This window comes from Antennarius striatus, chromosome 18, assembly GCF_040054535.1.
Source record: "Antennarius striatus isolate MH-2024 chromosome 18, ASM4005453v1, whole genome shotgun sequence".
NCBI classification, from domain to species: Eukaryota; Metazoa; Chordata; class Actinopteri; order Lophiiformes; family Antennariidae; genus Antennarius; species Antennarius striatus.
The window spans coordinates 6,675,455-6,692,979 of NC_090793.1; the positions used below are offsets into that span (position 1 = coordinate 6,675,455).

General features: G+C 40.1%; 1 protein-coding gene across 2 annotated transcripts in view; it reads left to right on the forward strand.

Annotated features, from left to right (window-relative positions):
• tnr (tenascin R (restrictin, janusin)) overlaps positions 1-10,198 on the forward strand; it is a 227,360-nt gene extending 217,162 nt beyond the window's left edge. For both annotated transcript variants that reach the window (XM_068339849.1, XM_068339850.1), the window contains exons 27-29: positions 2,805-2,966; positions 3,529-3,692; positions 6,979-10,198. In XM_068339849.1, the coding sequence (XP_068195950.1) occupies positions 2,805-2,966; positions 3,529-3,692; positions 6,979-7,098 (446 nt within the window). In that variant the 3' untranslated portion in view covers positions 7,099-10,198. The remainder of the gene's footprint in view (positions 1-2,804; positions 2,967-3,528; positions 3,693-6,978) is intronic.
• The last annotated feature ends 7,327 nt before the right edge of the window (positions 10,199-17,525 follow it).

A 17,525-nucleotide genomic window follows, 5' to 3' on the forward strand; every position in this document is an offset into this window, starting at 1 on the left:
TGTACAATCTCATTGATGGGCTAGCGCATTAGCATTTTTAGCGCGATACCTTCCCAGAAGGTATTCTAAAGAACGACAGGTCCTTGTCTTTGCGTCTTTTTGCTGTTCTGTTGACACAACTGTTCACTGCGCAGGTAATCATGATATTTTTGGAGTTAACCGCGACGTGGATTGTATTGTTTCTTATGGCCGCTAAGCTATGTTCGGCCCCAGTGACGCCCACGTGACCACTGAATGCGGAAGCTGCTGCGGTGCAGATTTTAAGCTTTTTTGACCAAACTGATGATGCTACACATTTAAAATTTATTTTTTCTTCTATTTTTCATTATGATAAATAACATATATGTCATTTAAAATTAACTTTACTGTCCTTTAATAACTTTCATTTTCTGGCGCTGGTTGTGAGCTCTTATAAGTTGACACTAGTTTAACAAGTTAAGAAAGTTTTAAATATTGAAACAGCAAAATTATAACTTCTAACCATTAATGTACCTGCAGCGTTTGTCTGTCTCCCCATGTCCCCTCTCGCGTTGCCCGACTGACTTTCTGTAACACCACTTTAGGGAGACAGATAGGCTGCGCGCGGTTCACAGATAGGCTGTGCGCCTATTTACAATCAGGTCCTTTCGAAACTCCAGAAAAGATTGTCTCAGCAGATTAACCCAGGTGATGTGTCTCATGCTAATGACCCTCAATAGCATACAAAGGCTCGGTGAAACTAGCATTTCAACATTTTTGTTTATTTATCATCTATCCATCCATCTATCCATCCATTGGTCTGTGTCTGTTTCAACAATGTCTGCATTTTATATAAAACCACTGCGGAGGATTTATTATTAGACAACAGTTGTCCTGGCAACATTAACAATTATCGAGCAAATGAAGACCGGTCTGTGAAAATATTGTCTTAGATGAAACCGGTCAGTGGCGCAAAAAAGGTTGGGGACCGCTGCTCTAAAGCATAAGCAAGAGATCCATGTATTGTGGTTTTGGGGCAGCAGTTGCTCAGTGGTAAAGCAAGCGGTAGAGCGGGTCGTCCAATGTTCTGAGATGGGGGTTCAGATTCCCGCTCGTGCCCAAAAACACCCAAAGTGTGAGCTGATGGTGGGAGGTGTTAGCTCACGTCTGGAGCACTGCTGAGGTGCCTTTGAGCAAGGCGCCATCATCTTAGAAGTTGCGCATTGGATGCGCACCACGACGGAGCTGCCCGCCACTCTACCTCCCTCTCACCTGCATGCCCAAAGGCCCCTTGTGTGTGTTACAGGCCTGTACACACTATTTAGATGCATGTAACTACTAACCTGTGTGTAGAGTGGAGTCTTAATTTCCCTTTGGGGATTAATACACTTAATAAAAACTTTTTTTTTTTAATTAAAATGAAAACCTTTTCATGAGAGTTCTAATGAAACATTCAACCAGCTATCCACCCATCTATCTATCATCTGCCCATTTATCTATAATCCATTCATCCATCCATGTATGTGTTTTAAAAATCATGATCATCATGCCCGGCAGTTAACAAAAGAAAGCGAGCCAACCTTAGCTTGTAGCTAGCTAAAAAGCTCTGAAGCACAGGCAATAGATCCATTTGAAGTTGTGGTTAAACATGTGCTGCAGAGGTTTATTGAAATATCCATCCATCAATCCATCCATCTGTCTATCATTGTCATTTAACAATCATCATCATGACCAGCAGTTAGCAATACAAGCTAACGCTAACGCTAGCTAACGTTAGTTAACATTAGCTAACATTAACATTTGCTTCAGAGTTGGATTAAACACAATGGCATAGAAAAACTATCAATGTACAAATGTCATCCATCCATTCATCCATCTTCTGTTTATCTATCATCCATCCATCTATCAATCCATCCATCCATCCATCCATCCAATGATCATCAAGACCAGCAGTTAACAATAGAGTGCTAACACTAGCTTGTAGCTAGCTAACATAAAGCATAAACAAGAGATCCATGTATTGTGGTTAAAACATTTGCATGAGAGTTCTATTGAAATGTCCATCCATCTTTCCACCCATCCATCTCTACATTTCTACTGAAATATCCATCCATCTGTTTATTTTTATGTCATTTAACTATCATCATTATGACCAGCAGTTAGCAATAAAAGCTAATACTAATGTTAGCTATTTCTAGCTAACGCTAACGCTAGCTAACGCTAACGCTAGCTAACGCTATTTAACGCTAACGCTAGCGCTAGCTAACGCTCGTTAGCTAGCGTTAGCATTAATGTTGGCGTTAGCTACGTTAGCATTAGCTAACATTATCTAACATTAACATTTGCTGTAGAGTTGGATTAAACACAATGGCATTGAAAAAATATGTCCATATATGCAGCTCAGCAGCACTTCCTGCTTTTCCTGCTCTTGCAGGAAGTTGGGATACACACTTCCTGGAGTGTGTGTGAGATGCAGTACCATTTCCTACCACCAGGGTGAAAATGCACACACACCTGTACCCAACTTTTGCTACCTTATGGGACATGTCAAAAAAAAGGCAGGGGGCATATCAGGAGTGTCCCCTGAGCCTTTTGCAATGAAAAACCTTGTGGGGCCCACCATTTTGGGGTGCCTAAGGTCTTTGGGCCCCACAACGTTGGTCTAATCCAGGTCTGAAATCACCCTAAGGTAATATAAGTTAGTTCACACACACACACACACACACACACACACACACACACACACACACACACACACACACACACACACACCTGTATTTAGGTTTAATTCTCGATGGAAGCAAACAATACAATAATACAATCAAATCTTTGTTTCTTGTGCATAGGTTTAGACAACATTCAGAGGATTGCTGCTCAGGGCCGTTATGAACTGAGAATCGACATGAAGGATGGACAAGAGTCGGTCTACGCCAATTACGATAAATTCTCCATTGGAGATGCGAGAAACCTCTACAAGCTCAGGATAGGAGAGTACAATGGCACCGCTGGTATGTTTTTGAATGTGATAGAAATATTTATTGTAATTGCAATTCCTTATTTGTTATTTAACTGTGACTGTGTGGATTGGCCCATGTAAGGTACATAAATGATTAGTAAGGATATTAAAATGGAATGGTTTTTGCTATCTTTGAGGTTGATATTTTAATTTACTATGGGCTGAAATATTTACGTATCCATTCCGATTCCTCAGTGCCATCTGCCATTTTTTTCCTGCCTCGTTTCCTATCCTTCATTTTTTTCCCCTCCCTTCTGCCTGAAAGATGCCTTGCTCTTTATGTGTCTCTGTCAACATGACCATATGCTGGAATTACCCATAATCCCCTCCTGTTGATAATTATAATTCTCTATGCCTAAAAAAATTCAAAGAGCCTCTAGCGGGACTCTTAACCTCTCCTCCCCTGGCATGTCCCTCCATCACTTTTCTGCTTTGCTTTGTCCTTTATGTCCCCTCATTATGTCCTTATTCACAGCAGCCACATGTCAACATTGCTCATCTTTTACTGATGCTCTCTCTCTCTCTCTCTCTCTCTCTCTCTCTCTCTTTCCCAGGTGACTCTCTCAGCTACCACCAGGGCAGACCCTTCTCTACAAAAGACAGGGACAATGACATCGCTGTTACCAACTGTGCTTTATCTTACAAAGGAGCCTGGTGGTACAAAAACTGCCACCGTGCCAACCTCAATGGCAAATACGGCGAGTCAAAACACAGTCAGGTGAGTGATCCAATATGGTAGTTAGAGAAAGAATAGTTAATCTACTAGTAAAGACAAAGGTTGTCTATTTCAAAGAAATAAAGGGTTGGTTGAGGAAAATTACAAAATAAAACACTGGGGTGCTTTATCTGGGATGATAAGGACAGATTTTTCTGTAAAACAAGGGGCCCAGGAACCTGGAACTCTGTGGCCCAAGTTTCAATTAACTTGTGTTAGTTAAACTGAAAATATGTTTTGGTGAAATGCGGCACAATAACAAAATATAGTTTGACACATAAAGATGGGCCTTAAGGCTGATGAGCTTCATCCCTGGGGCAAAGTCTTACCTTTGTTATTTTAGTTTTGTGCTCATGTGTTATTTATAATTTCGTAAATTAAATGACCACACAGGAAATCTGAGGCTTAGCAATAGCTACGGGCAATGCCCATAGATTGTTTGAGGAAGTCATTTTTAAATAAGAAACTTTAAGACACTTGCATGGGTGTGGTGCAAGATTTCAACACAGGAAGGACGTGAACGTTAGGGGGAGTCAAGATGAAACAGTCGACCATAGAATAATTCATATGGGAATTCATAGAGTGAAAGACCAAATATAAATCTTGTTATAATAAAAAGCACACAAAGTGCAGACTAGGAATACAGGTGGTGAAACTCAGGAAAATTCTATGAACAGATGTGAAAGAAAGGACATGAACTAAACACACATTGGTAGATTAAATTACTGCACCAAAATTCCCATCACCCAAGACATTAATACTCCTCGGTTTAAAATAGTAACTCAGGAGAAAATAATCTACCTTTTTCATCAGAAAGGCATTGCCCTTTGACACTACATGCTTTAAATCTGCTTTAAATCTGACTATTAACCCCTCCAGGCTAACAAAGCAAATATAATCATGTCAAAGAGCAGGTATCTGTCACGACTCAAACACGACTGGCAAAGGGAACCCAAATGCACGACAGAGTAGCAGGCTCAAAAAAGGGTTTAATAATACGTCAGGTCAGGTTCCAAATAATCTGTCCGATAGGCAGAGGTATCCAATAAATGACAGGCAAATGGTAGAGTGCAGAATCAGGCAGGGTCAGGCATGAAACAATCAACAAACCAGGCAGACAAATCAGATGAGGAGCAGAAAACAGGCTGGGTCAAGAGAGCAGACGGGATTCATACATAGTCACGAAAGCAGGCAGGATACATAGGCTTCATAGAGAGTCAGGGCAAACACTAAACAATCTGGCACAGTACTGAGGGCTGAGCTGGGTATATGAAGACTGGTGGCTGATAAGGAGAGTGGTTACAGGTGAGAGAAGGGAAGGCAGGTGCAGGGAATGAACTGATCACAAGTGGGACCGAATCTGAAATAACATGATATGTTAGTGACCGGCAAACAAACAGGAAAATTATAGTCCAGAGATGTGACAGTATCTTTATCCTGACTGTTCCCTCATGCCGCACCCATGAGTTGAAGGATCAGAGACAGATTGGATTTTCCATATTATGTTAGCATTGAGCTAGCCGCCATTCGTTACTGTTGGACTGTGTGGAATTAATAACACAGTCCAACAGTAGCGAATGGCGTTACTGTTGGACAGCTTCCCAGAGGTATTGTGAAAAGGATAGGTCCTTATCTTTGTGTTTATGTTGTGTTTTGTTGGCACAACCATTCACCTCACAGATAACCATGTTCTTTACCGGGTTTATGGCTTCGATGATCGCACTGTGTTCTAATTGCTGCCCTGACAGATGAAGCGAAGTATGTCGCCAATGACGTATGACCCCCACGTGACCACCGGATATGGAAGCTGCTGCAACGCAAATTTTAAGGTTTTCTGACCAAAGGGATGATGCTAGACATCTAAAAGAAAAAAATTCTTCTGCTTTTCATAATGATGAACAACATATATGTCACTTAAAAATGAGTATACTGTCCCTTTAAGTCAAACCTGTGATATTTGATTACATCATGATTACACCAGCATGAATGAATTTCTTATCGTGAGAGGTGTAACAGAATTTTAAATGAAATTACATGAAAATGCCTGAAGACAATGAACTGATTTGCTTTGCGGAGGACGTGTAATGAAAGGTCAAACTTAAAACGATGCTGCACCGCTTGTTAAATTTGAGTACACGATGTGGGTGTATGATACTTGTCAATATCTCAATATTTAAAGGACAAGGCTTTTGTTAGGTGTCATGATTGTATGAATCATAGAAAGATGTGAAATGATCAAAGCGTGATCTATTTCATTATCCACCCCATTCTAGACAAGGATTTATTTATTTATTTTGGTTATTAACAATCGGTGGAGGTTTTGAGCATTGTCTTATGAAAAGGGCGATGTGTTCTCTCTCTGGCCCCGTCCACATGATGACGGATTTTTTAAAAAACTGATCTTTTTAAAAACGCATCGAAAACGATTCGCGTCCACACGACAGCGTTTTTTAAAAAATCTCTGTCCACACGTAAATGCACCAGTGCGTTTTCGAAGACGGCTATAAGCATGCCAAACCATGTGGTGGCAGTATTGAGTCAAATTTTATCCAATAGGAATCCTCCGTGTTTTGTTGTAACAACACACGTGCCCATAAATATGACGTCACAGCGGTTTTCGTCGCAGCCAAGACGTCAGCGTTTTTAAAAAGTCGCGGATAGGCCGTCCACACGACAACGCAGACCAAGCGTTTTTTTAAAAATCCACCTCGGCCAGCGTTTTTAAAAAGTTGCGTTTTCATTCCGGATATCTGCGTTGTCGTGTGGACGGAAGGTGTAAACGCAACAGAAAAGTTGTGTTTTCAAAAAATCCGTCATCACTCTCTCTCTTTCTCTGTCACATTGCTAGTGCGAATCTCATACGACACCACAAAGAGAGTGAGGTCTTGTGTGAGGCTGTGATTAAACTGAACTACAAAGGCTTTGGAGTATCTGTGCTCCCCTCACTCTGTTCTGTACTCTTCTCTTTTCTGCTTGATGATATGAAATGAGACTGGGTCAGAGTGGAGATTGAAAGGCATAAAACACAAGAGAGAAATTGCTTTTCACAGTTCAACTGCAAATGGGAATGTTTTGGTAGCAATGGGGTTTAGAAGGGTAAGAGTGAAACTGTAGTTGCACTAAATTTGTAATAGTGCCGGCTCTTGAATCAGGATTTGAATTGACTTCTCTGAACATTTATTATTTCCCTCCACAGATGCTCCTTTTATTTTACATTTACATTCTATCTTCTTCTCAAATGCCCTCGCTGGTTCAAATGGTTTCTGCATTCACACTTTTGCTCTTACAGGGAATTAACTGGTACCACTGGAAAGGCCATGAGTTTTCTATTCCGTTTGTGGAGATGAAGATGAGGCCATTCAACTTCCGTAGCATCAGCAGCAAGAGGAGGCGGTCTGTCCCAGTATAAACCACAACCAATACCACCACCAAGGAGCCAGAGTTTGGACGATGTTCAGTGACGAGATTCTGCTGTGTGCCTCACAGATGTGCTTTTTCATACCATTAATGAGGCAAAATAAATTGGTACCACAAAATACCAGTATTAAAACTAACAATAAAAGACATTATTATTAATATACTCCCAACAAAACACAAACTGTTCTGACTTGTGATGAAATAATGGAGCAGAAAGACTGACACAACATTTAAACTCTATCTCTACTTCTGTCTTTTCCTGTTGTACTGCTACCCGAGAACACTGGAGAACACTGTATGTTATTAATTAAACATTTGACTTACAATGGCTCTATTTGCTGTATTTAAAAACAAAACAAACTGGAAAGGGAAACCAAGAAGCTATGTTATTGTTTAACTGTACAATTCGCCTAACGTTACAATGCAAGGGAGAGGCTCGGAAATGCCCTACAGAAGATCTATTATTTTAATTTTGCAAAATATTACTACTTTTAACTGAAAAAAAATACTGTATATGTCCTTATACCCCTTATCTGTAATATATATATTTTTATAAATGATCTTGTAATGTGATTTGATTACTTGATTTAAGTTATTAAAAATGATGACGAACACTGGATATACAAGATAAAATACACATCAAAAAGCGAAAACCTGAGCGAAGCAGTGCACCAGCAACAGCTCCTTTACTGTGTATTTTATTTTATTCCTCTCTATCTGTGTTACAGTTAATTCCAATCCTCTTTGTGTGGTGTTTGAAAGCAAAAGGAAAACCATCAACTTTATTTTAAGCCACAGTGAAAGAGCATTTGCACTACGAGTGGGAACACAACAAAGGTCTTCATTAATCACTCCATTAATCACTGAAATTCTTCAGTCCATGGGCATTTGATATTACTTTCTGGCTTTCTTTCTCAAGAACATCATAAATGCTTAATATTAGGTAGACCCCTGTTGAAGATGTTTTTTTTGCTTGCACAGATGACAGAATAGAATCAAGATTTAACCAGAGGTATGTGTAAAACAGACCTGGTCTAGATTCTAGTCAGTTCCGTCACCAAAGTCACTGATGCAGCTCTATTAATAGATTCTCTCTTTTCAGGGATGTTATGGTAATCATGTCCCCTGGCATTATTTTATGCAATGTGAACACTAAATCCTTGAATATGAAAATTAGGGTGGGCACAGTGTATATTTTAGCCTTGCTTCTCTCAACGAGCTAAACTGAACGTAAAAGAGAAAGTAAAACAGTAGGGAGAGTAAAACTAAGTCTTTCTTCTTTTAGTCCCTTTACTTTTGAAGCCCCCGGCAGAAACAAGAGACTATTCTTTTACCAAGGCAGGTATTATCTGCAGCATGCCCACCAAGCTCTTTGTTCTGTTCAGCTGTGACAGTGCTGTCCAAAGTCTTCAGTGCCAGTGTGTTCAGTTGACTGTTTTCTGCCTCCTCTGTGGGATGAAAAAGAAACTCTGTATTTTAATGGTAAAACCACCGGTTAAGTCTCCTATCTGGTTTCATTGCATCAGTACTAACAAAATGCATGTGATCCTTAAAAAATTAACGTAACCATCCTCGCAAGCAGCATTTGATTTTATAGTCAGTATATTAATTAGATGTTACATTTTTATTCAACTTTTTGGATTTATTTTATTCAAATATTTCAGAAAACCTGGTTTGTATCATATGTGTTTTCAATTTTGTCGCTTTTGTCCTTTTTTGGATGTGAACCCTGATTCTTAACTGTAAACTCTTAATAATACGCTCATTTAGCCTTTAAGACAACATGGCGTTTGATGTGTTCCCATTTAGGTGCAATCAAACAGTTTTCTGATGTATTTCCCATAAACCATGTAACCATTGTGTGTTTAGGCTCTGATGGAAACTACTGCATGTTGAATAAATTGCAATCAAGAGCCTGACAGTAAATAACAAATATTATTTGTGTTTCTTTTTGGTATGACCCATTTCCTTACCAAGCTGGTTTGTGTGGTGGAAAATGTCCTTATCATCAGACCAACTTATTCTAAATACAATTTTGGAAACTATGTGATTTAACAAAGAAACCACTTGAACATGTGATTTTTTTTCAAGGCCTGACTTATTTTTCAGTGTCAGAGTGAACTTTTCAGACTCTTATGTAATCCATCTTCCCCTGTGATTTATAGTCTGCACACTAATTTCAGTAACTACTAAGATGAAATTTGCCTCTGTACATTTTTGTATAAAAAACTGAAGTCATTAGGCTTTTGGAAAATGAGCAGAATTTCATTTGTTTTGGGAGGATATTTGAGGTGCTCTGAAAACCTTTGATCTGGCATTTGGGAGATATATAAAATATTTTTATGATAATTTTTTCTGTCAGTCACCAGAAGAAACATTACATTTGCAGATTAAAAGTTAAATAATAATGCTTATAATTGAGAGCTTTCAAGAAAAGTATTACCAAGAATTGGAGCAATTCTAGACATGACAGGGAATACAAACACAGAAGTAACCTGAATTGTCTTATTGATATTCTGAAAAAAATTATGTTTTCCCTCTAGTATTAATATGAAGTATTTGGTTTCCTGCTGAAACATAAATGGAAATTAAATGTGCACTTTGTACTGTATTTTTATTTTCATCATGTAAAATGTTGACTTTTTAGTCTGCTAGGTGAAATCAACTTTCACAAGAGCATTATTTAAATATTTTAAATACTGGAAAAAACTCGCTGCATTACCAGGCACTGAACTTTTCACAGTACATAAAACCCATTTCCATTTCACTGCTACTTATTCTTCAATGACTGCAGAATGGCAGACTTTCCTTTACGGTATTGAAAATAATAGACTTAATTTCATTTGTTCCTTTTCCAAGCAATTTAAGTTATATAATCACAGATGTATGGTGGTATTTGTTGTATAAGGAAGATGCTGTATTAATTGAATTGATTTGAAATATTGCCATAGAAATGTAAATGTTGACAAATGTGATCTTGAAAATTTGGAAGCTCATACGTATATGCTGAAACTAAGGATTTACTGTTGGATAACTTTCCTGTCAAATTTAGATCTAGTTTGATTTAAACATGTACTATATAGTTCCTTTTTTAATACATTTTCTACATATTAATAAAACATTCAAATAGTCCGATTTCACAGGTTTTGCTTCTATTTCTTAATTTTCCTTAATTTCATTACATTACTTTATTCCTTTGCCTTTTCATGCAAAAGGCTGGTGATATATGGGTTCAGTCACACACATGTGGTACAGTCTCAACACAAGAAGAAGTGTTTGATCAGTCAATGCCTATCAATGACTGGATGGGGTGTGATTGAAGAGATGACACAGTCTACTGTATAAGAGAAGTTGTGAATCAAGCTAATGCAAAATCTTCTAAAAATATTCAACTTCAATAATGTTAACTCAGCCTTGTGTAAGTGAGCTAACTTGCTTGTTCACTGTACTGTATGTTCAGGCAACAATGTTAAATTACATTGCTCAAGCTCAAAGGACTGCGTCTATAATCATTATTGCAGCCAAACTCAAACTAATGGTTATGAGAGAGTTAATATGTGACTGGATGAGAAAAACAAGCACACATGTTGTAGACATGATATTACAGAGAGAGTGTGTGTGGTTGTGTGTGTGTGTGTGTGGGGGGGGGGGGGGGGGTGTTACAGGTGTGTGTGAGCAGTTCATGCAGGCAAACAGTACTCACACAGGAGATGACAGAAAGAGAGAGCAACAGGTTTGGTGCACTGGTGAAAAATAATCCAAGCAAACACTATTATACAGACTCGGGTTTAATATACAGCCAATTTCAATGCCAAACAAGAACCAATGCAGTCAGACCGCAACATCACGCGACACCCCTGAATTCAAAAATTTTACACTGACCTACTTGCATAGGTCATAGATCAAAGCTAGTGCTCTGACTTATTTTCATAGATCAAAGCAGTAGCTTTGATCTACGGTCCTCAATCTCTGTCACCTGCTCTGCTGTTTTTGAGCAGTTTGAGCCCGTGACACTGTCCTTTTTACAGGAGATTGTTGAGTTGAGGCCCTCAGGCTCTCCAAATGATGCTGTCCCTCCTCGACTGCTTAAAGAGGTTTTTCCCACGGTTGGAACTTCTGTTCTCACAATTATTAATAGCAGTCTCTCCTCAGGTGTCGTCCCTGTGTATTTTAAACATGCAGCAGTGCAACCCGTGATCAAAAAACCTGGGATAGATCCTACAGCTCTTGCCAATTTCAGGCCGATCTCTTCAAACTACCTTTTCTCTCAAAAATCCTTGAGAACATAGTCTACAGTCAATTAATAGACTTTCTGAAAGACTACAATATTCTTGAAGTTGTCCAATCCGGTTTTAAAACCCTGCACAGCACAGAATCAGCTCTTTTAAGAGTTTTTAATGATACCTTTTTAGCTACAGACTCTGGTGACTGTGTTATTTTAGTGCTTTTAGACTTAACTGCTGCATTTGATACAGTGGACCATGAAATCCTGATCTCCCGCTTGGAATAGTGGGTGGGCATCAGAGGCATAGCACTGGAGTGGTTCAGGTCATACTTGACAGATCGAACGTTCTTTGTCAGCCTTGGCGACTCGGTGTCCTCCTCTGCTCCTCTCTTGTGTGGGGTCCCACAGGGCTCAGTTCTAGGCCCTCTCCTCTTCTCTATCTGCTCCCTCTTGGCTCCATACTTGGGAAGCATAGGATTCTCTACCACTGTTATGCGAATGACAGCCAAATTTATGTTCCACTCAAAAAGAACAATGCATACTCTATCGCTGCATTAGTTAAATGTCTTGATGACATTAAGGCCTGGATGGCTCTGAACATTTTGAGTTTCAATGAAAAGAAAACCGAAGTTATGTATTTTGGTGGCACTGCTGGTACACCCCTTCCAGATCTGGGATCTTTGGCCCAGCATATCAAGTCAAGCATCACTAATCTTGGGGTAAAAATGGATTCAGGTCTCAAGCTTGACAGCCAGATCAGGGCAGTAGTGAAGTCAAGCTTTTATCATTTGAGGCAGCTGGCCAAAATAAAACCAATTCTTTCGAGGCAACACTTTGAAACAGTCTTCCATGCCTTTGTCACCACTAGGCTGGACTATTGCAATTCCCTTTATGTGGGGGTCAGTGCTTCTTCCATCTCCCGTCTCCAGATGGTCCAAAAAGTTGCTGCACGTCTGTTGACCAGCACCCGTGAGCATGAGCACATTACCCCCATTTTAGCCTCACTCCACTGGCTGCCCATACATTTTAGAATCCATTTTAAAATTATTTTATTTACTTTTAAATCCCTGAATGCTCTTGCCCCACCTCACCTCTCTGAGCTTCTACACACCTATGTACCTGCTCGCTCTCTCAGGTCAGCTGATCAGCTGCTCCTGAATGTGCCTAAAACCAAACGGAAGCTCAGAGGGGACCGTGCCTTTGCTGTTGTGGCGCCTAAATTGTGGAATAATCTGCCTCAGTAAATCAGACAGGCCTCTTCTCTGTCTGTTTTTAAATCTCGTGTGAAGACCTACCTCTTGTCCTTGGCTTTTAACATCTAGATAGACACTGGATTTTATTTTATCTTATCTTATTTTATCTTATTTTTTTATTGCTCTGATTATATGCTTTTGCTTTTATCCATATTTTATGTTTTTAATTGATTAATTTTACTTATAATATTTGATCCATTTTGTCTTTTATCTATAATGTTTGTTCTTTTTTATTTATTCATCTGTACAGCACTTTGGTCAACTGCGGCTGTGATAAAGTGCTCAACAAATAAAGACTGGATTGGATTGTATTGGACGGTCTTACTCACACTGGCCTTGTTCGTCTTTCTATCTTATCCAGTTCCTGAGTGTAGAAAAGCTCAAATTTGACCTTGACCTAGTTTTCTCAAGGTCAAGGTTATCATCTCATTTTCATTTCCTTTGTCGTCCGAGTAATGTGCTTTTTGTTTCATCTTTCTATCTGCAACGGTTGGGAAGATATTTGGTGGACTAATGGATGGACGGACGGACGGACGGATGTACGAATTAATGGACACACAAACGCTGACATCACCACTTTGAAGTGGGATGTAACAATCCAAAAGCAATGGGAAAAGGTAAACAAGAAATGCATGAGTCCTAGCCTATTTATTATATATGAAGAATAAGTTGATATGGTGTTGAGTTAATAACAACCATATGTCAAGAGAAATGGTCTGCAGCAGGTAGGCTCTGCTTCTACAGTGCTACTAAAAATATATTCAAGTTGTCAGATCTGAGTTTGTGTGGGTTAAAGTATATGGAGAGGTGTTCACATTCCTTGTTGAACATTTTTGCAAGAACAAGCCCTTTTTCTCAGTTTTCTAGTTATTGATGTCACGTTGTACATTACAAAAATTAACCTGTGGTTGTTGCAACAACCCTTCTGTACTCCTGTGGGATAGTGAACTACCAAGAGCTTGTTGGCTCCATGTCACAAACTTCTCAAAGTGTCTTCACGTCTAATAGGAAGCCGTTAAAAATGAGGCCAGCAGCAGCAGTATGTGAACAGTGAAAGCTGCCGTCATAGCCTGCCAGTTGGTTTTGGATCCAAGACCTCTAATCTATGCTCACAGGCAGAAACCTAGCAGACCTGCATGGACATGATGCAAATCTACATTGCACATACTGGCCGTGGCAGCCTTTAAAGAAGCTTCTGGTGCAATATGCTGAACTGCATTTGTGTGTATCCCTTTGTTTTTGTTTAGGATCCATGTCACCAAATTTGTCTATTGAGTGTGATTGTCTCAGATTACATTATTCGAATTAAGCAGGGAAAAGCTCGTAGCTTGGCTCTGGCCCCGTCCACACAATGCCAGAACTTTTTGAAAACGCAACTTTTTTGTTGCGTTTACGCCTTCCGTCCACATGACAATGCAGATATCCGGAACGAAAACACAACTTTTTGAAAACGCTGGCCTAGGTGGATTTTTTTAAAGATGCTGGGTCTGCGTTGTCGTGTGGACTGTGTAACCGCAACTTTTTAAAAACGCTGATGTCTTGCCTGCAACGAACACCGCTGTGACGTCATATTTATGGGCCCGTGTGTACAAACATGATGGATGTACGAACCTTGTTGATGGCAGCATTCTTGCAGCCGTTTTGTGACAACAAAACACGGAGGATTCCCATTGGATAAAATTTGACTCAATACTGCCACCACGTGGTTTGGCATGCTTATAGCCGTCTTCGAAAACACACTGATGCGTTTACGTGTGGATGGAGATTTTTTTTGAAAATGCTGTCGTGTGGACGCGAATCGTTTTCGATGCGTATTCAAAAAGTTGCATCTTCAAAAAAATCTGTCATCTGTCTAGTGTTAAAATTCACCCACCAGCCATCACCTCTAAAAGTAATTCACATGTGTAACCCTCACAGAGGTGACAGAAACTGCGCTCATGAAGCTCAGGATGCAGCAGCTCCTGCTGTTTCTGGATGCAGCTGTCTTTGTAAAAAAGGTTGTAAAATCCTCTGATGTGTTTACATGCAAATGGGATTGTGCTGTAAAGTTTTTAAAAAAAAGCTATCTTTGATGCGAAACAGCTATGATAATGTAATGTTGGCCAGTCAGAACCTGTTTCTGAGATAAAGCAGTAAATGGAATGATTTTGATTGTTGGTTACTACTCATGATTTACTGGGAGAATGTGGCCTTTTGTTGTTCCTCTGTCTCCATGATGTGATCATTAATATATTTTATTAATTAAGCTGTGCCATTTACTGGAATTTCTTTTATTCTGTTTATTGATTCTGAATCTGTTTAGGGATGGTGAGTGTCCACCATGTCAGATGGACTGTCCTGCCTCCAGGTTGCCGTAGCTGTATTCTGGTTATGTTGCCCAACCTGAGGCATCCTTATAGATGTTATTTCCAATCATAGCCTCTTTTTAAGGGATTAGTTAGTTTAACACAGTCTTCTGGAGTTAATTTGGATGAAGCCATTGTTATTATTTCTCTAAAAATCTTAAAAATAAATACTCTCAACTGCAAACCCAAGTACAAACAGTCTTGTAAATTTAATTATTTGAGTTTCATGACACTGTTTGTTATTACGGTGCTTTTCAATATTTTACTGAAATATCTTGTATAGGTACCTGGATAGTACAGTGGTTCAGTCAACTGACTTGAATGCAAGAGGTTGTGAGTTCGAATCCCGGTCGGGACAAACACTATCCAGTCAACTTACTCAAATGCAGGAGGGGCGTGGTCTGGAATGCAGGAGGGCATGATTTCGAACCCCAGTTATGGCGGACACCATCCAGTGAGGGTCCTTAGGCAATACCAGCCTACCTCAGTCGTGAGCAAACACAATAAAGACAGAGTCATACCGGCTCGGCTTCGCCCCGGTTAACAAGGTCTGTGCCAGTTGCTAGGGAACCCAAGCAATCTGTTGAGAAATGGGTTACTGGAACAAGACATACATGGACAAGGGCGGAAAATACTGAGTTGTTGGAATGCTACTATACGAGTAATCCCAGCGAGAGAGGATATATGGGGCGGATGTGGGACCAATGGATGCTTCGAAACCCACAATCGAGGCTAACAAAGAAACAGCTGTTAGCCCAGTGTTCCAACATCCGTAACCGAAAACTGCTATCACAACTAGGGATCGATGAAATACTACAACAATGCTACGGCAAAGGGGAGCCAGGATGCCAGTTCAGCGGGGGGATTTCCCCCCCCCCCCACAATCCGAGATTGGGTACCAAGCCTCAAGAGACACAATACAAGAGCTGCTGACCTGACAAGGAAGATCGTGACCCAAATGGAAACCTGGAGTCTCCGACAAATACAGAAGCTAAGTAGTCAAGTACCATCAGAAGATCTGCTAGAAGATTTCGCTACGTATTTCGCTCTAATTCTTCTTGTGCCTTCCACTCTTGTTTTTCATGATATGATGGTTGATTTTTCAGCGCTATGTACCTGCTTAGCGATACCGGCCAGTGAGACCGGCCAGTGAGATAATTACATTCCACTTCAAAGCGGTGATGTATTGTGATAGTCAATGACAGATAGTCAATGACAGATCAATGACAGATCAATGTGATTGTCAATGACAGATCGTGGATAACACGCGACCTAAGCTAACGCAAACAAATGAAACATGGGATTTTATCGGTAAGGCCAAGTTTTTCTCTTGTATTTTCCACGCGTGTGTGTGTGTGTATACACACAGCTCTATGATGACTTAGAAGAGCTAAAGCGGCTTTCATTCACCAAAAAACAGACAATATTTCTGAATTAGTAAGTAATATGCAACTGGTTATGTGTTCGCTGTGATGCTAGGGATAGCCTCGGGTGGAAACAAACACACGCACACACACACACTCACACACACACACACACCTGACTGCTAACTTGTTAGGTAAATGCTAGCTGAATTCAACAGCTTGTGAGGACCTTTTAGTGTGTAGCTCTGAGCCAGGTCATTACCACACACCGCTATGTAGCCTAATCATGAACCACACACACAAGCGTGCACACACACACGCACACACACACACACACACACACACACACACACACACACACACACACACACACACACACAGACACACACACACACACACACACACACACTCACACACATGACCGAAGTGGACCTAACTAGTTAGCGAAATGCCAACTGAGTTCGACAGTTTGTGAGGAACTTTCAGTGTGTAGCTCTGAGCTAGGACATTACCGCACAATGCTAACATAACCTGAACGAACTCCCCCTTCGGGGATTGCCACGCCCTTTGGCATGTCAACCAATCAATATCATCAAATCACTCCGTCCAATCACAGAGCACCCTTTGTGATGTCACAAATACCACCCTAGCAAAATCTGATCGTTTTGATTCGGTCCAGATCATGAATTTCTAAAACTCCAAATATCTATTGATGCAAGGAGCATTTGTTTACCAGATTCTAGGAGTTGGTCGGGTTAGGAACGACCACTATTTTCATAATAGGATCCCTTTAAGGAGGTTCCGTCAGAGAAATTAACTTCTCTGTCGCACTACACACAGCACAGTGAACACACAATTGCACACAGAAAAAGCACCAACACCTCAAAAAAATAAAAAATAACCCACCAAGAATATACAAATAAAAAGGCCTAAATAGGCATAAGAAAGTAAAGTGTTTATAGCGTTTTCAGTATCCACTACCATTATGCATGGTAGTGGACATTAGGAAGCATGGCAGCATTGACAGTGCCTGTGACTAACCCTAACATAATTTGCAAAGAATAGGACTGTGACAGCCTCTTTCTGGACTGCAGTATAGCTAAGGCCTTAAGTGACTGAAGCTACTATTCTGGGATGCCCATCCTGTCAGCACTCCAAATATAAGATGAGGTGTCGAATCTAAGACATCAACTCTGTAATGCTGCAAAATTTCAGTGTCTCCATCTGGTACT